The sequence below is a fragment of the Gavialis gangeticus genome, unplaced genomic scaffold, assembly GCF_001723915.1.
Source record: "Gavialis gangeticus isolate Ggan-Ray unplaced genomic scaffold, GavGan_comp1, whole genome shotgun sequence".
In the NCBI taxonomy this organism is placed as follows: domain Eukaryota; kingdom Metazoa; phylum Chordata; order Crocodylia; family Gavialidae; genus Gavialis; species Gavialis gangeticus.
This window is the reverse complement of record NW_017729022.1, coordinates 51,008,644-51,031,069: the sequence shown is the minus strand read 5'-3', so window position 1 is coordinate 51,031,069 and position 22,426 is coordinate 51,008,644. Positions and strand designations below refer to the sequence as shown.

At 45.3% G+C, this 22,426-nt stretch overlaps 1 protein-coding gene across 9 annotated transcripts in view; it reads left to right on the top strand.

Annotated features, from left to right (window-relative positions):
• Positions 1-22,426, top strand: part of TTC26 (tetratricopeptide repeat domain 26) — a 70,762-nt gene that overhangs the window by 10,768 nt on the left and 37,568 nt on the right. For 8 of the 9 annotated variants that reach the window (XM_019514901.1, XM_019514898.1, XM_019514904.1 and 5 more), the window contains 7 exons: positions 8,294-8,343; positions 11,163-11,308; positions 13,242-13,413; positions 13,814-13,888; positions 15,319-15,421; positions 18,091-18,146; positions 22,335-22,388. In XM_019514901.1, the coding sequence (XP_019370446.1) occupies positions 8,294-8,343; positions 11,163-11,308; positions 13,242-13,413; positions 13,814-13,888; positions 15,319-15,421; positions 18,091-18,146; positions 22,335-22,388 (656 nt within the window). The remainder of the gene's footprint in view (positions 1-8,293; positions 8,344-11,162; positions 11,309-13,241; positions 13,414-13,813; positions 13,889-15,318; positions 15,422-18,090; positions 18,147-22,334; positions 22,389-22,426) is intronic. The other variant, XM_019514905.1, reaches the window with a different exon arrangement.

The following is a 22,426-nucleotide window of genomic DNA, read 5'->3' as shown; positions in this document are numbered from 1 at the left end:
GCATTTTGGTCAGACACTAGCCATGAGCGAACTTTAAAGTAGGGGTGCACTGATTATAGACTTTTGGGACTGATACTGATAGCAAATTTTTAAGGAGGTATATCAGCCGATACCGATCCGATTTCCTATATGCAGCCTGAAGAGCAGTGTCCAGCTGGTAAGTCTGTTGTGGTGCAAGGGGCGTGGGGGGGACAGATAGAAGCCCCCACGGTGAGAGGGGGGAGTGGGGTTGGGGCAGGTGCTGCCTGACCGGGGCAGGACACGGCACGGAACAGAGCCATGGCTTGTCCAGGGGACATGAGAAGGGGGGGCACACCCTGGGAGGGCATGGGGGGGGCATGTGCTCCCAGATTTGTGTAGGGCAGGATGGGCTGCCGCTGCAGGCTGGGGCTGGGTCTGCACCGACCTCTTCCTGGCGGGGGCTAGTGGCAGCAGCACTAGGAGAGAGGTTATGGGGGGGGCTGCAGCCACCCCAAAATTTGCAGTAACCCCCCAACCCTTCCCAGTGCTGCCACCCACCCTGCCCCGAGTGCATCTCCTGCCAGGAAGAGCCCGGTGCAGCCCCAGCACCAGCCTGCAGCAGCAGCCTGTCCCACCCCAGGCAGATCCAGGGGCATGTGCCCCCCCCATGCCCTCCCAGGGTGTGTGCAGAGGCGGGAGCCGCCCCTCCTCCCGTGGCCCCCAGATGAGCCATGGCTCCATCCCCTGCCACGCCCCACCCCGGCTGGGCAGTGCCTGCTCCAGCTGCTGCCCCACTCCCTCCCTCACTGCAGGGGCCTTGATCTGTGCCCCCATGCCCCTTCCCTCCCCACTTCCCTTCCACCACAACAGATTTACCAGCTGGATGCAGCTCTCCAAGCTGCCAGGCTGTGCTCCTTGCCACCTACCCGCTGTGCTGCGGCAGTGTGTGTCCATGGGGCATTTATCAGCCATATCAAGCAAAAAAAAGTCAATTTCCAATACAGTCAATGTTCTTTATGTTGGTCCCAATCTGATATCGGACAGATGTATCAGTGCATTTCTACTTTAAAGCCTTTGAATTTGTTGGAGAAAGCTCTCAGCAATTAGGAAAAGAAAGTAGTTCTCTGAGGGTGTCATTCTGAGTTTTTTCCCCCCCCATGTTCGTATGGCTTATGCATTGTAGAGCAGGTATTTTAAGTAAAGTAGGTTTATTTGTGCTGCGTGTGCAACTTGTACCTTCAGGCTTCTGTAAGAGGGCACAACAGAGAAAGTGGTTGCAACCCTCAGTTTGCTGTACTCAGTATAGCAGTATGATGAAACCAAACAAATGTCTGACTCATTACTTCTGCTTGGACTCAAATTTGTCCTGTTCTCTATAGTTTAATGAAGGCATCTACCTTTATACTTCTGTATACTTTTTAATTTTAATGGATATTCACAAAAAGGTTTTGTATCCTCTATACCCTCCCTCTGTTGTGGATTGAAAGCTTCTATTCATGCCACTGGCAATCCTTAAATATTTATCGTGTCCAGGACTGTTCAGTGTCGTAAACTGTTGATCATCTGCTAAGAAGCTATCACAAGGTGTTTTGCTGTGAGAAGAACAGTCCCATTTTTCCCTTCTCCAAGTAAGAAGCTGCTCATGCTAAGGGTTGTTCTCAAATTGTGACCAACCTTCCTTTTTTAGAGAAATTGACATGCTCTTGGAGATAATGCAGCAGCAGAGGCGGGGAACAGGGGTGTGTCCAAACAGTTTCAATGAAAAGGTGAAGTGATCATGGAGCTGACAACCCCTTGGGAAGAGATTGTTTTCTGGCATTGTGCTTGAGAAGGGCTGGAAGAAAAATGTCTGTCTTATTTGTTAGAGGAAAGTGAATGAGTAGTAGATGGGAAAACAGGAAAGAGAAAGAAGTGAGTTTGACAGTTTATCTCCGTTACTCAAAAAAATCTAGAAGTTAACACGAGGAAATTCCATCTCTGGGAAGGAGACATTTTGGTGGTTTGAGCCCTGCTTCCATGTAGGCTTAGGATGTAGCAGAATTATAGCCTTAAGTTACAGGCCCTTGTTCTGCTCACTCTGCAGCTTTGTGACCACACAGATTAAAAACAAAAAAACCAAAACTGCATAATTCTCTCTCTTTGTAAAGATGCCAAATGCATTCCTTTTTATGATGCAGTAATGGCTATTTGGGTGGCTTTGACAGAGGTTCGGAGTGCTCATTAGTCAGGGTGACTGAAGAAAATCCAGGAAACAAGGGAAGACTTTTGGAAGTTTTTTTCCAAAGGAGCTTATAGCTCTGTAGGACATGAACTTTCTGTGTTCAGCCCCGCAGGTAGGGAAAGGTAGTGGCTATAGTTGGGGGAAGTGGGAGTGGCGGCAATCAGGAAGGTAGGGAAGTAGCAGGGGAAGAGCAACGGCAGCCAGGGGTGGGGGAAGTGGCAGTGGTTGCAGCAGTGGGCAGGAGCAAAGTGGCAGCTGGACAGGAGCACGGACCTGTGCTGGTACCTTGGGGCTGCAGCTGGTGGGGGCCCAGGGTGGAGCAGCAGGAGAGAGGAACCTGGGCTTTCAAGGGCATGGAGTCCACCTTGCTCCGTTCCATGGGGCTCCCTGGGGCTTACATGCAGTTCCTGGGTTATCCACCCTAGCCGTGCAATGGAGCTGGTGGCCTGGCCCTGCTCACTGCCACACGCAGATCATGGGAAATGGTGGTGTACTTCTGGGAGCAAGAGGAGGGACTTCCAGTGGCAAAGGTCAAGGGTTAGGGACAGAATAAGCGGTTTTGGGTAGGTGTCTACACATGCAGTGATTAGGGAGAAAATTTGCTCCCAGTTCCCTGCATCCCTGCAGTGTGCCCTTGTCTCCACCAGGGGGATCTCCTCCAGGCTCTGGCTGCAGCTGCCAGCACCTGGCAGCCCTCTTTAAAAGTCAGACCTGCTCTCTGGCCAACCTCTTTCTTTCCCAGGAGCAGTGTGCAGCAGCTTTCTCCTTGGCTATTCTGCCTCCCCATGCTATGGCTGCTCCAGCCCATGGCCCTAGCAGCAACAACTAGTACCCTGTGATCCTGTTGGCTGCCACAATCACCCTGCTGGACCATCATGCTGACCGCTGCCTGCCCCATGGCTGTCTCATCCTGCCTGGCTTTTCCCATGCCCAGTGACCACCTGCCCGCCTACAGTGTGCCATCCTAGGGCTGCTGCTGCCACCGCCAGAGATGCCAATCAGGGGCTCTATGATGCCACTGCCATGGCTGTCATTGCCTTCTTGGGCCTTCAGTCCTGCTGCCTCTGGGTCCACTGTGCCAGCCAGCACTGGTGGCTGCATGTTGTTCAGCACACCTGGGACAATGAGCAGTGGCTGACCAACTTCTGCATGACCCAGGCCACCTTCCAGAACCTACTCTAGCAGCTCCAACCTCACCTGTAGCAGCAGAACACCAGCATACACCTGGTCCTCCCCGCAGACACCTGGCTGGCCATTGCTCTGTGGACCACGTCCACAGTCTCCAGCATGTCAAATACCTGGTCAGCATGGGCAAGGCCACTGCCAGGAAAGCTGTCCTGGAGGTGTGCAGTGCCCTCCTGGATGTGCTGGGGCACACAGTGCTCCGAATCCTCAACCCCCTGGCGGTAGTGGCAGGGTTCCATGCACTGGGATTCCCCTAGTGCATTGAGACCCTGGACAGGACCCACCTCTCCATCAACTGCTCTCCCCACGGAGACCAGCCCTATTACAGCTGCAGGGGGTTTCATTCCATGGTCCTGCAAGTTGTGGATGACCATGGTACATTCACCCATGTGAGTGCTGGCTGGGTAGGCAGTGTGCAGTGTGTTTTGGCACTCTGGCCTGGTTGGACTGGTGGAGAGTGGGTGCTTTGCACTGAGGGAGCTGGATCTCCAGCTGGGCACCATTGCTGTCCTGCCCTGGCTCATCAGGAACCCGGCCTACCCACTCCTCCCTGGCTGATGTAGCCATTACTGCCCACCTGGACCCCCACCAGACCCACTTTAACTGCCACCTAGGCTGGACCTGCACCCTGGTCAAATGCACCTTTGGCCGCCTCAGGGGCTGCTGGCACTCCCTCACCACACACATTGAGGTCACCAAGGAGAACTTCTGCCAGGTCACGTACTGTATAACATCTGCAAGGCTTGGGAGGGAGCTGTTTCACAAGTCCTGGGTGGAGTAGGTGCATGGAGGCCATCTGGCAGCAGGAGCATCACCTGTGGCTGCAGCAGCAGCAGCAGTGAGCCCCCTTCACCCCAGCTGAGGTGCCAAAAGAGTCGTGCACCTGCCAGTGGGGGCCACAGCACCAGGTGTGGGAGGCTTTAGTTGGCCACTTTCTCCAATACTCCCTGCTCTAGGCTGCCTGCCTGGCTGCCCACAGACTGTATATCCACTATCCATCCCCAGCACTACTCTCATGGCAGACATATGTCTGAAGAAGCCTTTATTCCCCTCCCATCACACAGACCACCCCCTTCTTCTTTCCCCCTCAATACACACCCTCCTCCCCACTCAACACATAGAGCCTTCCTCCTGTCACCGCAACATAGACCCTTCACCACCCATCCCCACACCAACAATAAAACACCTTCTTCCCTGTGAAGAAGTCATTTTTATGGCATCCTGGATTGGGGGGGACATGGGGTGGGAGCGCCTAAGGGGCACAGTCCAGGGGCAGGCGGCCAGAACCATGGTCTCTGGCTAGTCCCCCACAGGTTCTCTGGTATGGGCAGCTCCTCTTCTGTCAGGTGCTGTCCATGGCCAGCAGGGCTGTTGTGTATTCCCGTCCCCACTGCTAGATTATTCAGCTCTGTGCCCATGTGGAGCTGAGGCAAGCGGCGGGCCTGAGTGGCAGTGGACCTGGGGCAGGGGCTGGGCCAGGAGCTTCTGCCAGCTGTACATGCCTCAGGACCTTCTCCCAGGCCCAGGCAGGGTCCTGCTGCAGGGTGGCCTGCAGCTGCTAGGGGGCCTGTGGGGCTAGGAACAAGGGCTGGGCAACAGTGGGCAAGAATGAGACTGCTAGGCTCACAATGGTGTCCTGACAGTTTTCATCCATGGCCTGCAGTGCACAGCACTGCCCAGGATGGTGTTTTGCTCCCGCAGGACCTGAATCCATGGTGCACCTCTGGCAGAGCTGACACATCCGCAGGGCCCCAGTGGTGGGCACCAGGGACCCTGACTGGCATCCCTGCTGGCAACTCTGGCCTCTCCCACACGTCCAGATGCTGGACCTGCAGAGCCATGAGACAGAAGCCTTTGTGGGAGTTTGCAACATTTCAGAGATAAGATGCTCTGTACCAGAGGCCATGCACTGCCTGGCCTCAGATTGGGGGTTGGCTGTGCATGGGTGCCTGGGAACCATGGTAAATCAGGCTGGGCAGGTCTGACCCAGGCAGCTGCTGGCCGAGCCCCCTGTCCCTGTGCTCCCCTGGGGCTGGTGGCCTGCTGGGTGCTGGCCACAGGCAGCCTGCCTCCCCTGCCCCATCCCCAGAATGGGATAGGCAGCACCTGATGCTGTGGCTCCAGGCCCCGCTCCCCCATCTCGCCCCCTACAAGCCCAACCACTCTGCTGTGCTGCTGCCTAGCCCACAGCCCCTGGGCTGGAGGGGATGCAGGGCTTCTGGAGAACTGGGATGAGGAGCTGGCCGTGTCCCTGTTCTCTCCACAGGGTCTCTCTGGGGAGGTGCCCCAGGTCCAGTCTCATGCTGTGCTGCTGCTACACCCTAAGCATGCCCCTGCTGTGTTTGCCGCAGGTGGTGCGCAATGAGGTGTTTGCACAAACTGAGGGGTGCCCAACCTATTACACCCTGCTGCTGCTGATGGTGATGATGATCCTTCTAGTGCCCTGAGTGCACCTGTATTATTGGTTTGGGACCCTGAGCTACAACAGCGCAAGAGGCAAGTCTGGGTTGCCCTGCAACCTCCGCTGCTGCCTGGAGGGGCTACCTGTGGCAGTGCTATACATCCCTGCCCCCTGTAGCTGAGGATATCGTTGCTGCCATCAGTGTGTTCTTTAGGTTTTGAGAGACCCATGTCTGCCCTGCTGTGGGAGCGTGGGTTGCTCAGTAAATTTTTGCATTGTCCTGCTTCTCTGTGTGCTGTGGGGGAGAACCCAGTGCCAGGGGAGGGTGGGTGAGCCAGGCAGGGAAGGGGGCCAGGGGCCAGGGCAGGAAGGGTCTTCTCCCCCCACAAGTGCAGGGCTTACCATGTGTTTGGGGCTGGCGTGGCTGGTGGCTCAGTGCAGTCTTCCCAGCTGGTGACCGCATGCAGCTGTGGCCAGTGTCCTCAACCCACCAGGCACAGTGTGGAGGTTCCCAGCTGCCCCTCCCCCCCAGGGAGGAGTTGGCATTGCTGGCAGCTGGTGGTGTCATAGCTGGCCATTTCTCATGGCTAGCCCTGAGGCTACACAGCTGGCGAAGTAGGTGCTGGCCAGGGGTCCCTAAGCTGCTGGTGGAGGCTGCAGCCAAGGAGCTGAGCGGGACAGGGTGCTGCATGCCCAAGGGTCTCTCTTCCAGTGACGTGTCACCAGAGGGGCCAGGCCAGGGCGGGGGCTTGGGCAGGCCACCTGTGCTTGTATACACCACACGGTTGTGGCCTGGGTTCCAGGGTGCTGCTGGTCAGCTGCTACATAAAGGGTATGGTGTTGTGGGCACAGCCAGACTGACAGTTGTGGCCTGTCACAGTGACCCACTGTGCCTGCAAGGCCTTGACCTTTATGAGGCACTGTTGCATTGACTGGTTGTGCCCTCGCTCCCTCATCCAGCCTGGCAAAGCCTCATAAATTTGGGCATTGGAGCACCCGCACTGCTCAAACTGGTGCAGCACCTCAGCCTCACCCCACAGTGCCATGAGGTTGTCAGTCTCCTCCTGACTGCAGCTGGGGCCCTGGGTGGAGGGCACGGGCATGTGCATGTGGATGTGTGTGGTCTTGGGCCTGGATGGGGAGGATGATGCCATGCTGGGTCCCATGCCAGCTTTCTGGGCCCCCGCACAGCTGTCCCAGTGTTGCTGGCCCCGGGCAGCTGCCAATAGTGCCCAGTGTAGGGGCATGGCACAGGACTGGAAGATCCAGGGCAGGCTGCTGGGGATGGGCTGCAAACAGATGGTGCTGGCCCTACTGCCCAGAGGCTGCCTGGCCCTGGGGGCTGACAGGACTGGTCAGGGGCTGCAGCATCCTGCAGCACCTTCAGCACCTAGCTGGCCCCAAAGGCACTGCCCTGGGAGCTGCACAACAGTACAGTGCTAGGGAGCGGTGCTGGCAGGCAGACAGGTACAGCAGGGCTGTGGCCTGCCCAGGGAGACATGGGCTGCAGTGCCCTCAGGCTGCCTGTGGTGTGCACCCCAGGCCACAAAATGTCTGCAGGCTTTTATAGCCTGCAGACAGGGGCTGCCATAGAGGCAGCCCAGCCCTGGAGCAGGAGAGGCTCCCAGCCTGCCACACTAGGGCTGGCCATACATGGCAGCAAATTTGCTCCTGGGTCGTGTCTACATGTGCATTACTGCCTAGTAACTAATCACGCTTAAATGTGCTACCTGCATATGTCACCTGCAAGTAGCAAATTTAAGCATGATTAAGGGTTTTCACTGTGCAATAGGGGTGTGCACATGTAGACGCACATGCTTACTGTGCAGTAATAAATCTCATGTAGACACCCCCCTGAGTGCAAGATTCTTCCCAGGACTCTCCATTTTTCCTCCCAGCTGATGCTATATGCCTTTTTTGCATATAAGAGAAGAAAGATTAGAGCTGTCATGCATTAGAAGGCATAAATCAAGTGAATGGTAGCAAAATGGTAATGGTTTGATATGATGGGTCTTGGCAAGAATACTGGAATTTTAAGGCATATAATTTTCCAGGGGTTTGTCACAAAAGTTATGTTACATGTGGGACATGGTGCAAAGGTCCTTGATTATGGGTTAGTCACCTGTTTTGCACATGTGTATAAGAGACTGTGCCCTGCATATTTTGCAGTGTCCTACAAACTATCAAATGTACAAAATGTTTTAGCAAGAAATAAAAAGGAGTTAAGGAGCATGAGGCAAAGGCATGGAGAAGATATGTTCAGCAAACAATTTTAAGAGATGAAGAGTAGATGAAGATAAAAAATACAGAAACACTCTCAAGTATTGGTAAAATTGTGTGAAGTTGCCAGAGGAAATGATGCTAATAGAAAAGTGAGGTGAGTGGATCAGTGAGGTACACTTGGGTTAGTTAATGGGGTGTGTGTGTGTGTGTGTGTGTGTGTGTATTAGGAGAGTCTAAAAACAGTGATAGAAATATTGAATTGTCCCCGACATTGGTACTTACTGTTGGATTTTTCCATTTAGCACCTAAAAGTCCACTTCAGAACCGTCTCCTCTTTCACCTGGCACATAAGGTATGTTTGTCTCTTCTTTGCCCACATTTCCTTTTGGTTTTTGAATTTCATTCTGGTGTTGGTTGCTAGATCAATAGCCTGGCAGGACAAGTATGTGTAGCACTAGCAGAACAGAACTTCCAAAACCCAACCCTACTGCATTATTCTGACTAAAAGAACTATCTCTTAGGTGCAAGAGATACTCAAAATAGGCCCTTGTCCAGTAGGATTAAGAGTGAGACCTATCAGTTCACTCCATGCAGACCAGTTAACAATGGCCTGATAGTATTTCTGACCATTGAATTCCATGACTTAGTTTGAACCAGGAATATGGAAGGATAGTTTGTGCATTTCCATTCTTCTAAGAATATTGGGCTTGAATATTGAATATTAGCTTGAAACTATCTTGGAGCCAACAACTTTGGTAAAAAGATCTATATTCTGTTACTAGTCTCTTGAGTGATTTGCCAGGCACAATCTTGTATCTAGCAGGGAGGTTTGATTTCTCTTCAGCAGCGATAAAAACACTGGTTTCTTTTTTTTGCATATCGGTATCTTGAAGATTAATGAAACTGAAGGACTTGGCCTGTATTATCCAAGCCCACTAGGAAAAGTTCCTCTGTTTTTAGCCTCTTATTTAGATTACTTTTGTGCTATAAATAGAGCATGGTATCTGTTTTGACTAACAAGGAAACTTTTATCTCTTTGGCACAACATACTTGTGAAGAAATAGCTGTCAGTTTAGAAACATCAAAGTTAAGGGAACAGGCACATGACGATGGGGGGGTTTCCCCCAAAGTAAATGTGTAGATAAAATTGGATTGTGTTTCAGACTGGTGTTTTCAAACTTGAAAACAGAATGCGTAAAATGCTGCTGTTTAAAATTCTATACAGCAAATGTATTTAATATTATAGAATCATCAGGATGAAAGAGTCCTCAAAGGTTATCTAGTCCAGGCCCTGTCGCTGCTGTAATTTTTTTTTCTTTTGGTCAGACCTTATTAGCTAAGCAGGGTCACTGAAAACCCAGGTAACAGCTACCCAGGTAGTGGCATTTATTGTTCACACTGAGATTCAACAAAGCACTCAAGCATATGTCTTACTTAAAGTGCTTTGAGTGGTCTATCAGTCAAACATGACAAATAAAAAGGTGATTATGAGCACATGCTCTGCATTGTGACAGACAAGCTACATATATCTTAAAATTAAGCAACCTATAATTAAAGTCCTTGCCAGACATTAATATAATTGTATGATTGGGATCAGAGGAATTTTATGCTCATGTATCCTGCAGAAGTGCAGCCCAGGATAAGGGAACTAGATCTCCTGTGCAGGGTTGCATGGCTTGCCTTTCAAGTTGCTGGCAGCCACAGAGCTGGGATCTGAGGAATATTAAGTATGCCTGATCCCAAAAATTGTGTGTCCTTCCACGTACATCTGGCATTGCAGAACACACAATTTGGGGGATCAAGTATAAAACTCCTGATCCCAGTCACATAAATGTATTAATGTTTGCCAGGGGCCTTAATTATATGTTTGCTTAATCTTAAGATATACTTAGCGCACCTTTGTCACAATGTAGAGCATGTTCCACATTAAATGTGGCTTGATTATATCATACTTGGGAAGCCTGTTCCTGCCATGCCGGTGAGATGCACAAATGATCTGTGTCCATCATGAATTGTACAATAACTGTAATGTCTGCCAGGGGCCTGAAGTACTGTACTTTGGATCAGGGCCAGAGTAGGTAGTATTATTTCCTCTGGATCCATATTCTGTCATGTGCTAGGATCAAGTTTAAAGGGGAATTGTGTAGCTAGAGAGGCATTTTTTGGATGAGGACAAACCCAGGTCCTGGCCATGTATAGTCATTAAAAATGTCTTGGCACTTTTTGCAAGAGGAATGCTAACCTTGGAGTCCCAGCCAAATTCTAATATGGATGGTCACCTTTTAAATACCTAAATCTCCTTGCAAGTTCAAGTGGAGACCTAATTATTCATTTGACAGCTGAAAAGCTGTTGTGTAATGATGACATTGGCACCCAGAGGTGTCTGTTTGGAAACTTCTTTTGTCAGTACTGAACGGTCCTTTTTATGGGCAGCTCAGGCAAAAAGGAAAAGAGGTAAGATATAAGGATGAGCAGCTAGAAATTTTAAGTAAGAAAACCTACCAATTTTTTTAAAAATATGCCTAAGTGTCTCTTCCATAGCCCATTTCTGACAGCAGTAGAGGTTTATAACTACCACTCTTAGCAGCTATATATCTAGTAGAGGGAAACATTGGAATGGTAAGTGACTTGAGCATACTAATTAAGTGGATATTCTTGGCTGCTTTAGAATCTTGATACAGTTCAAATTTGTTGGTTACAAAGAAAACTTGTCAGAACTGCCAAAAATTACGAGAACCATCATCTTAGTAGGTTGTTGGTCTGATAACGTGACTTTTTTCTGGCCCCAAGAACTAAGCTTTGAATCAAAAAGTAGCAAAACTCTTCTCTAGCTCAACTGATCATTGTGAAACCTTATTTTCTAAAATTATTTTGACAATGGTATATCTAGTCCACCCCTTTCTCCCCATGCATCATGGCAAATAAGATTTAATAGTTCTCAAATCATGCCTGGTAGGGATGTGTATTTTGTTTCTTATGTTCTTCTGGTGAGGGGTGTTTTACCTCTTTCTCCACAGCATCCATTGGCCAAACAGGTCTGAATAGAAGAAAGTTTTCTCTAATTTCTAACTGGAATCTTTGAACTACAGCAGAAATCTCACTTGCTGATTGATGTGGCTAACTGTTTTCTTATCTGAACTCTTCTGGAGGGTGTCTGTTTCTCTCTCTTAGTTCAGTGATGAAAAAAAACTGATGAGCTTCCACCAGAATCTGCAGGATATTACAGAAGATCAGCTCAGCTTGGCATCTATCCATTACATGCGGTCCCACTACCAAGAAGCTATTGATATTTACAAACGCATACTTCTTGATAATAGGTTGGTGTCTGTCTCTCTCCCCTGTTAGAACCTCACTTCATGTGTTGTACTTGCATTCCATGTAGTTGCTTGGATTCAGACAACTGTTTGTGGTAGGTTTTATGCTTTTGTCTGTTCTTCTGTGAGAAAAGTACAGTACTTCCCTCCTCACTTTATCACTCTATTCTAAACCATTATGCCAATTAAATGTAGGGGGAAAATGTCCACCTTCATTCACCTTGTAATATGCTTCAATCTGTGACCCATCACAAGTCTTTTCTTTCTTTCTTTTTTCTTATGAAAAGCTACAGAATTGCAAGCAGAGAATATGTTGCCCATATCTTTTTTGCAATGCAAAGCTGTAGACAGCCACTTAATTTTTCTGCAGATTTCCTACCTGAAAATTCTCAGTTTTAGTTTTTGAATTCTACTGAAAGCCGGGGTGTGGAAGAGAAGGCTTCAGTCTCACTTTTACTCTGGAGTTCCTTTGTGTTTCTCTCAGGCTCTGAGGAGTCTTCCCATTTACATTTATTCTGTTACAACTGCTGACCTGAGGTTCCATATTATAACCACTAAACACTCAGGTCAGGAGTGGAAAGAAATCAAACCACTTCTAAGTACATGTGGGGGTGCTTTTTGAGCCATTCAAAGCACAAATGTCTTGGTATGCTCTCTCTATAGTAGTCTCTTTGGCCTGCTGGTCTGGGAAGCAATGATCCAGAACTCAAAGAAGGACTTGGAAGAGTAGTTTCTATTTTGTCAAAACAAGCAATAGTCTTTCTGGAGTGTTAAATGCTTCAGAGCAGTGTTTCTCAACCTGTGGGTTGCAGCCCAAAAGTGGGTCACAAGAATATCTGAAAGGGTCATGAACAGATATAAAAAATGGATCAACAAACTTTTTAAAAATGTGTTCTCCTTTAAAGGAGAAAAAAACGTGGCTTTTCCCTTGCAGACTGACAGTTCCAGCCTGCAAGGGAATGCTTTGAGCTCCCCCTGTCCCCCACACACCCACCCCCTGCCCCATACACTGGTGTGTGGGGCCTAGGGGCAGGGGGCAGTGGGTCAGGAGGAAGGGGTACTGTGTTGGGACTGGCCATTGACATTTACAAATGGGTCCTGGCACAAAAAAGGTTGAGAACCACTGCTTCAGAGAAAGTTGAAATGCCATTGTAATATGTATAGTGCAGTTCTATGCTATGGGAGGAAATTTCAGCTTCAGTCCTTGGGTAGTGATCAATTTATGTCCATGATGATTACAACATGAAGTTTGTAGCATTCATAACATTTGACAAAGGAGGCTATTGCCTAAGATAGCTTATGCTTTTCTAAATGAACTAGTTTACCTGCCCTGCTTTTAACATGTTTGTGATGGTTATCCTAGTTGTTGCTCCTGCAGATTCTTTTCTTATTCCTAGAAATGTTTTGTTCTTTTTGGCTTGATATCCTGCAATAATGAGTTTGAGAGGTAATTATGCACAATATGAACATAAATAAAAAAATGTCAGTAAGTTTCTCTACCCATAGAATATATCTATTAATAGAAAGCAAACAACTACTTTATGTGTATTATGTTTATGAACCCTAGTTGATCAGTCCAAATGAAATTATTACATTCTCCCTTCATTTAAGGTTACTGTGCACTCCCAGAATAATAAGTCCCAAGATTCAGAGGTCAGTCATTTGACCTGTGAAAGCAGGTCAAGCACTAATAGTAGAAAGAAACCTGTTCTTGCACGTGGCCCTAAATAACGTGATTTTTGTGTGTGTGTGCAACAGAAACTAGATCTGGAAAGTTGCACACAAAGCTGTTCTCAGAACCCCCTATTTTGTGGTGTTTGTAAAGGGTGTTGTAGAAAACAAAAAAGAATATCTAGTTGCTGTTAGTATTCTTTGCAGCATAATCATTTGGCAGGAACTCAAAGCTTTGGTGAACACTTCCTCTTTTGCCCTGCAGGGAGTACCTGGCTCTGAATGTTTATGTGGCTTTATGCTATTACAAGTTGGATTACTATGATGTGTCTCAAGACGTATTGGCTGTTTACCTTCAGCAAGTTCCTGACAGCACCATTGCTCTTAACCTCAAGGCTTGTAACCACTTCCGACTTTACAACGGCAAGGCTGCTGAGGTAACCATTGGAAAGCTCTTCTGGCTTGTCAGTTTCATTCAAGGTCCCACACTCATTTCTCCCCTTGTAGTCTCTTATCTATCTTGTGCTTAATCACAGTGGTTGACAATTTGTTTTTATCATGTCACAGTGGCCTTTGAGGGATGTCAGCCACCTCTAGTCTACACATTCTCAGCACCAAGGTTTTCTGTCTGCATGCTTACCTTGCCATTTTCCAAGACCATTTTTTTTGTCCTGCTTTTGTACAAATGTATCAGGGTAAAGTGGGGAGGTGACTTTTTCCATCAACCAGTTTATCACAGCTGGATATGAATACCTCTTAGTTTCAGCAGTTGTGTGAACTGGCAATGAAGGGTATTTTTTGTTTGTTTTTGGCTAAGCTTTTTATGTATGATTTCAGGCAGAACTCAAGAGCCTAATGGACAATGCCTCCTCATCTTTTGAGTTTGCGAAGGAGCTCATTAAGCATAATTTGGTGAGTTTTACTAGTATGCCTCAAACTGTGGCCTGGGGAGCTGTTCTTGGTAGACTGCAGGGTGAAATATTCTGGGGAATTTTGGAGGCAGGGTGTGAGAGGTGAGTTGGTGAAATGTCATCATGTCTGTAGCCATGGCTCTTCTCAATATGTCTCCCAGTTTTTTATTTAACTTCATCTTCTGTTATTTTGCATTGTCAGAATGATACCATGTCATGAAAAAACAGTGTTGGTTTAAAGTGCTGCATACCTTTCAAGATTCTTGGGGCAACTTAGTCAATACCTGGATGGTGGTAGATGCCTTACCCTGAACTTTGTTGTTTAACCAGCATACAATGTCAGTGGAATTGAAGCTCAGGCTAATGGTCTCCATTTGCAAAGTAAATAGCAAGAAGTTCATGGGAGGCACACACTGAGACAAAACAAAAATATTTGCCTTTTGAAGCAAAACAGAAACTGATCATTTGACAGAAGTCCATTGCAGTAGTTTTAGCATTATTCTAAATTACCAGTGCGTATAATAGTGTGTTTCTATTTGGTGGAGTTGCTTACTTTCCATATACCAAAAATGCATATGACAATCCACTAGCCCAGCAGTTCCCAATCTGTGGTACGGATACCACCAGTGTTATGCAGACAACCTGTCAGTGGTAGCGCTGCGTTAATAGATTTATTATAATTACTTTATAGGACAAATTTGCTGATGGTACTTAAGGTTGTATCATTTTAAATTGGTGGTGTGTAATCTGTCAGAGTTTGGGAACTGCTGCACTAGCTTTATGGGAAATAAACTAATGACTAGTGATGGACTGGTCAAAAAGGTAGATTTTGTGGTTCAGCTAGTTGCAACAAGCTTAATCATAACTTTTCCCTAACATATCAGGCATTCAAAAGTTAATTCTGGTTTTAGATTGGAAAAATGAACATTTTATGTAATTTTATTCTGCTTTCTTTGTAAATGACTCAACAGGTGATAGTCCTTTCTCCTAAGTTCTGAAACCATGTCCTGAATACTGTTGGGGATATTATTATGTAAATTTGAAACCATTATTACTTTTGTTTAAATTATCCCTAGTATTCTTCACAAGTCTAGGGTTATTAGCCCTAATATTTTAACATAATTTCAGCTTAATAAAATTGTAATTGCCCAGCTGTGTTTCCCTTGTAGCTTCAGTTCAGGTCACATCCTATCTAATTTGTCTAACACTGTTATGTGTGGTCTTGCTTTTAGTTTAGTGGATTAGACTATTTTGAGGTGAAGATACTTATAATTACCTCACGTTATTAAAATTACTAATAAATAGGGATTCAGCTAAAGCCAGTTCTCTTGATCATAGCTGATCATTAATATAGGAATTCTAAGGCTGATTGCAAAGCCAGAAACAGGAACATACTATAGATGTTAATAAGGTGGGTACTTCCCTCTGCAGGTGGTGTTTCGAGGAGGAGAAGGGGCTCTGCAGGTTCTTCCTCCCCTGGTTGATGTTATTCCTGAAGCCAGACTGAATCTAGTGATTTACTATCTCCGTCAGGGTAAAGAAATCTCTCTCTGGCTCTTTCTTGGGTGCAGGAGGTGGAACCCTTTCTCTTTCTGTGACACCTTTTCACCTGCTCATGCCTGGTCTTCCACAAATATATGTATTTTTAGCATTGCTCCTTAATGTGTTTGACTGATAGCTTTATGAGAAATAAGCTAATGGCTTATACATTTTTGGTGTCTGGAGAAGGGCCAGCTGTAAGTGTCTGAACAAATCTACTTTGTCAGAAGATCAGAAGTCCTTTTTTCCCCCTTTGCACTGGCAGAACACCCTTAACTGAGCTTGTTAACATGGAGCAGTACCTCATTAGAAGACAGGATTCCCATCTGGTCTATAAAAACTATTTTTGTAAATGTAGCATAAGCCGGCTGTGAACTAAAGTAACAAGAAACAAGGCAGCACTGTGAATGAGACAATACATTCCAAACACATTTTCTAACAGTTGAATAATGCAGGTAGGTGGTCCTGGGCAGCAGGAAAATCTCCAATGTTTCCAAGTTATTTGCTTCCAGGCTATTCTGTATCTTTCTATTTGTATTTCAGTCCTACCACTAGTTAAAAAGCCTTCTCTCTTCCCCTTCTACTCCTCACTGCTGTGTTCTTCCATTCACCAGTGGATTGATTGATTGAGTTGGTGTTAACTGCAGCCATCTAATGTAAAGGGATATGGTGATTCCTTTTCCACCCAATGCCTCCCTTATTCATGGTATTGTCACACCTTTCTGTGACCAGCTGTTTAGATCTGGGTACTTGAAAGCAGTTAATGTTATCTCCTTAATCTTACTCAGTCCCACTCAGTAAGTTTTGTTGCATTTCAGAGAATGTTTACTGTTTTAGCTTGTACCCTACTGCTCTGCAAATGTTTGTTCTTCTTAGATGAAAGAAATATAGTCAGAAAAACTTCAGACTTATTTTATGTGGAGAAATAAACCACACCCTGAACTTTTCATGGTAAATCTCCCAATATGTGCATGAGTAACTTTAAAGAGCAACTTTCAAAGAGCGACTCACAAAGACACTTCCAAGGACCCAGAGGGACAGACTTCAGCTCTCTCTGTGCAAAAATGAAATGTATTTTCTATGTATAGGGACTTTTTACGATTTTTAGTTTTCCCTAAGCCTGAGGAAGGGCACGTGTGCCCAAAAGCTTGCAGAAAAAGATTTTTTGTTTTTGCGATTTCTTAGTTGATCTAATAAAAGGTATCATCTCTGAACCAAGAGTTCTAGAGTTTTGCATTTCTTTTTTTTGTCTCGGACCAACACGGCTACCAAATACACCCCTGAGTAACTTTAAAGATGTAACAGAGGGGAAAAAGTTCAATGCACCTTTTATAGCTTGTTTATATTAACTCTGAAGCTTGAAATACCTATTTGGGAAGACAGTTTTACTAATAAGGTTAATGCAATTTAAACCTTTTTGAGGATTCCTTTTAAATCTTAAGTTACTTTTTTTGTATATCAGGCTGTCTTGGGCTATATATCCAATCTGAACTTTACTTGCTTACTTTTATGAATCATACGTCATGTTTTCTATGATCCTAGCTGGATATAAATCATGTTATGGCATATTGTTCAGTAGAACCTCATCAATCTCTACAAATCTGCAGTCACATTACTTTTCACAAAATGTGGCAATCTTGCTCCATTTTATTATTTAAAAAAATAATACTAGAGAGCAACAGTAAAGTCTCAGGTTATGAAAACTTTACAACTTTTACCAATTGTGGTACAATATTTTTAATAACAAACTAATAGTACTCACTACACAAGTGTTTTTAAATTTATTAGTACATGCCTTTTAGGTGAAAATTCTGCCTTCACTGTAGAGTAAATCTGACTAATATGTACAAAGGAGAGGAATGGAGTGAAGATTGTTAAGAATGGAAGGGGGGGGGGGAAAGGGGGGCCAGGAAGAAACCTTAATTGACTATCCTTAATTGACACAACTGAGTGCACAAAACTTTTTATATGTAACTTGCACCAGCAAAAAAAAAATCCTGTTGATGATTTAGCCTATTTTGTATAGGGAACTATTTTTAACCTGTACTGACAAAAGAATTCTTTAGTGGTACAGTTAGAATCTGCAGTAGGTAGTTTGGCTTTTACTAGGAAGCCTTAATGTTGAAAGATCCTAGAATTCTTTAATTTAGAATGTATTAGTGCGTGGAGTTAAATTCCTAAATTAACTCTTATATTAACAAAGGTTTTTTCTTGGGAGATCTGGGATCAGGTAGAGTAGTTAACCAGATGTTGAGCTCTTAATTAAGAAAATGTGAGGGGTCTTCAGAAGCAAATAACCTCTTCCCCTGTCCTCTCCGAAGGGAGGCATAAATGTGGTTGGGAGAGAGAAAGATGAGGGATTTATTATCTTGACCTTGTACTATTGAGAAGGCAGGCACTGAACTATGAACAAGGGGCCAAGTCATCTCTGTATGAGGAAAAATGTAGTAATAAAGAACCTATTACTCAATCCATGTTTGTAATTCAGGCTCCAGCAGCCATCATCAGCAAGATATAAATTTACACCAATTTATAGTCCTCTTTCTCTTCCCCTCCAAATACTTTCCCTGGCTGTGACTGTGAAGAAATGTTGTGGGGAATGAGTGATTTGTTTGAGTACAGGGTGTTATAGTTTGTCATGCATTCTAATGTCTGATATTTCAGATGATGTTCAAGAGGCTTATAACCTGATTAAGGACCTGGAACCTGCAACTCCACAGGTAATTGGAAGCTTATGGAATTGTTCATGAAGGGAGATGCTTTAAATTGGGGTGGAATCTGCCATATACAAAGAATATACAGTGGGTGCTTGCATCCTTCCCACATGTAATATCCTGTATCTGTCTGTCTTTCAGCTTTTATTGGTGCTAACACTTTGGGTAAAATTCTGTATATGAAGTTTTATATATATAAAATGTACATGCTATATATACTATTTATTATTTAATATATTTATTACAGTCATTCCTGGAAGATCATTTGAAACCTAGTTTCTGTTAAGTACAGTCCCTGCCCCAAAGAACTTAAGTCTTACAATCTAAACACAGGCACAGGGTTGAGGAACAAGAAAGGTAGTTAACCACATAACAAAGGGGTATATTGTTGGAGGGAATAGTTTGGTGGAGGAGCATATAGCTTCAGATCAGGAGGTCCCTGGTTCAAGGTGCCCCTTTTCTGGGAACCAGTGGAAAATAGGTGAGGCTCTGTTCCCCCAGGCAGCACCTGGGTTAACAAGGAATAATGGCCACAAATTGATTGAGAACAGTTTTGATATCAGGCATTACTTTATGGTTAGGGCTGCTGGGCTCTGGAATGGGCTCCCAAGGGATGTGGTGCTCTCCCCTACCTTGGGGGTCTTCAAGAAGAGGTTGGATAGATATCTGGCTGGGGTCTTATGATCCCAGCACTTGTTCCTGCCCAGGGCAGGGGTTAGGACTTGATGATCTATTCAGGTCTCTTCTGACCCTAGAAATGATGAAACATTAGTCTGAAGTCAGGCAGAAGGCAAGGCAGGGTGGCATCTTAAAGACTAACTCATTCAGAAAGGCATAAGATTAGAGGGAAGTGATAGAACATAAAAGGATAGAGAATAATACAACAGTGGTAAACTGTACTGTTGTTTTTGGCAGTTGTATTTTTTTCAAGTTTTGAAATAAAGTCTTGAAGTAGTTTCCAGGAGATTACATTGGGATTAGCTAGGTGGAAAAGCAAAGAAAAGCAGGGATAAGGGAGAGTTGTAGCAACCACCAGCCAGCATAGGCAGGAAAATGCACTGAGTAAAAACTACAGTATCCCTTGGTTCATGTTTGAACTGCTTTCTACAGGTGCCCTGCTGGCTTCAGTCTCTGGTTGGCTCTTCCCTGTGGTTTGTTTCTGAAAGGTCACAGAGCTGGGGTTGAGAGGAAACATCTTATGGGTCTTTGAAGTAATAAAAGGGGAGTCCTCCATGGTACTGGGTTGAGGTTTATTGAGGAAAGGAATTGCCTCAGCTCAGTTCATCATTGTTATACCCTCCTCTGCACTTCTTAGTGTAGCAAGACTTACCTGAACTGTTTTCTGCATCTGCAGTGCTTTTAATCTCTCATTTTTCCCCTGTGTTTTTTCTTTCACAACATACAGCTGCTCATACATTGTGTAAATGCCATGGTGGCATCCTCCATTGCCTGCTCACTAAATTTTGAAATGAGCACCATTGTGCTTTTCTTGTGTGCTGTCCCTCTTGGTTTGGGGAGTTTCAGAAACACATTTGCAAAACTAATACATATCCTCCTTCAGAAACCTTCTCAAACAGCACCTTTGCCATGATGCTTACAAAAAACTTGACAGCAGTTAGGCAGCTGGTATGCTGAGACAATCGCTTATCACGCTGATCAATACAGTTATTGTTTCTTATACCTGTTTTGGGCTGTATCTAGCTGCTGCCTCTTGTCTTGTACTTAGATGATAAGATTTTTGGCCAAGGATTGTCTATTTATATATTGTTTGCCACAGAGGGGGGTTCTTGACTAATGCTCTAAGGCAAGGGTACTCAACCTCTGCACACTGGCCAAAATGCGGCCCACAGAGCCTTTGCATCTGGCCTGCAGGGTTCCCCATGGGTTGGGAAATTTGGTGGTGGGGGAGCAGTGGCCACCCCCCACCCCCACTACCAAATTTCTACACCTCCTCCCCCGGTACAGCTGGGTTGGGGCCTAGCCATGCCCCCTTTTCCCCACACCACCAGGTTGGGACCATCCCTTGAGCCCCCCTCCCCTCCTCCACCTGTGCAGCCAGATGGCACCCTGCTGTGCCTGTTCTGGGTGCTGGATCAGGGCCACTGGCCACATCGGGGCCATGGATGGACTGGGCACTACCCATCTGGACTACCAAGGAAAAAGGTTGAGCACCACTGCTCTAAGGTGTTAAAATAATATGAATAAATGCAATAATAGTCTCAATGTGAACAAGAGAAATACCTATTTTAGATCCTGAGGAAAGGTTATTTGGAGAAAGGTTTAGATGATGCAGTGGCTAAATTTCTTGGGACCTGCATATATACAACTGACAACATTACTGAGAACTGACATGAGTAGTGAATTATATACTCTTTTTCTTAGACAGCCTCTGTTTGAGTAATGCAGGTGGTGTGGTTGTGTGATCTGTAAGTTAGACTGCAGCAGCAGATCATCCCAAACTTAGGCTGCTATTCCATAGTAAGGCTTAGCTAGTTGTGTTCATATGTATCGTGTCTGTTAACTGTTAGTGGGTATGCTGCAAATGGTATGAACATAATTTGAAGTAGCAAAACTGTGAGTGTTTTGTAGACAGTTATACATTAGTATCAGTACATCTCTTTTCCCATGCTACCACCATTCTGTGTTGTGCATGTACTAAATAATGTCACAGGAAAAATATTTTAGACCACTTTTTAAAATGTTTATTGGTATTGTTTATTTCTGCCTGCAAGGTCAGACGCATTTTTTTACCATGAATTCCACTGTACAAGCTGTTTAAGAAAAGGAAATTATAATGAATATTAGAGCAATCTAAGTAAAATCTAAAGTAGCAGTACTACTAATACCTCTTTTATAATTATTATCTGGTGGCATATGGGTCAACTCAGGCCTAGGTGCAGCTCTGGGGCCATGTGATGGGGCTCTGTAAGTCATATTTTTGACACCCCTGGTCTAGTGGTGTAAAATGAAACGAGTCAGATTCCCAGCATAATATTTGTTGTTGTTATGTGAATTTTAAAAATCTGATATCCAGGGCCAGAATCAGTGTTGGTTCCTGCTGGCAGAAGGGAAATATTTCTGCATCAGTTGTCTAAAATTCCCATATTTAGTACTGTGCAATTGGAGATTCTAAGAATGATTCTAGACTGAGCATTGCTGAGTCCCACTCTGAGGTTGAGAGAGAAATGCTTCTCAGGTAGGGTTTCTTTAAAAGATGACTGAAGCTACTCAGATTAAGAAGGTGAAAGTTTTCCTTGTGCATGTACACACTGGTCCTGTCTGGATAACTGCTAATGTTGTTTATGTTGTAAATGCATGCATTTTGGCCAGTTATGCCAGTTCCAGTGATTTAATAGCTGTTCTGTTGCTTGTGCGAAATACATTGAGGTTTTCAGTTCAGCTGCCATTATTTATTATTGGTAACATGCCCCCTGCTGTGCTAATGGACATCTCATAAAAACGGTAATCACAGTGGACTTTAATTGTTCCCTGGTTGGCAAACTTAACAGATGGGTTCAATTACTGAAGAGGCATCAGAAACTTTCCCACCCACTCCAGGAGAGGACTGAGGAAGAAGTGTGTGGGTAGAGACTGCCCTTGCTGTAAACTCCTTTAAGAGTAGTGGATTTCAACCTTGAGGACTGTCAGGCATTTTTTTATTAGCATGAAATTTGCTCAGTATTTTTTCATAAAGTTGATATTGGTTAAAAAGCACCAGTCTGCTTGCCACAGAGATTGTTTCACTTTATTCATACGGTAGAGGCAGTGCCAGCTTTCAGATCTTGAGGTAGTCTCTTTGCTGTAGGAGCCACCTACAGAGTCAAAAGTGGGGTTTGGTCTCCATGCAGTTTTCCATATTTGGACTTCTCTACCGAGGCTACTGAAAGCAGCATAGTTTGTGCTATGTGATGGTGGGTTGTGTAATGTGGCTATTTCTACACTTGGTACTGGAGCAGAACCCCAGCTTATTTTGCAGAAGTGGTCAGCTCACATATACGATTGCCATTTTTCAGCCATTATTTGTTACATGTATTGCTTGAAGTACCCATCACTAGGATCTGACATTTAATATAATGGAATCTTGGATAGAGTTGGCATGGACAAGATAATACTCATTTTAAGTAGTTGACTCGTAATGTTTTTATACCTTCCGAATTCTTTAACTTGTCGTTTCCAATCCTTTTTTTCTTCCAGGAATATATTCTCAAGGGGGTAGTGAATGCAGCCCTGGGACAAGAAGTGGGCTCAGTAAGTAAAACTCCTCAGGTGTTCCATCACTGAAGTGG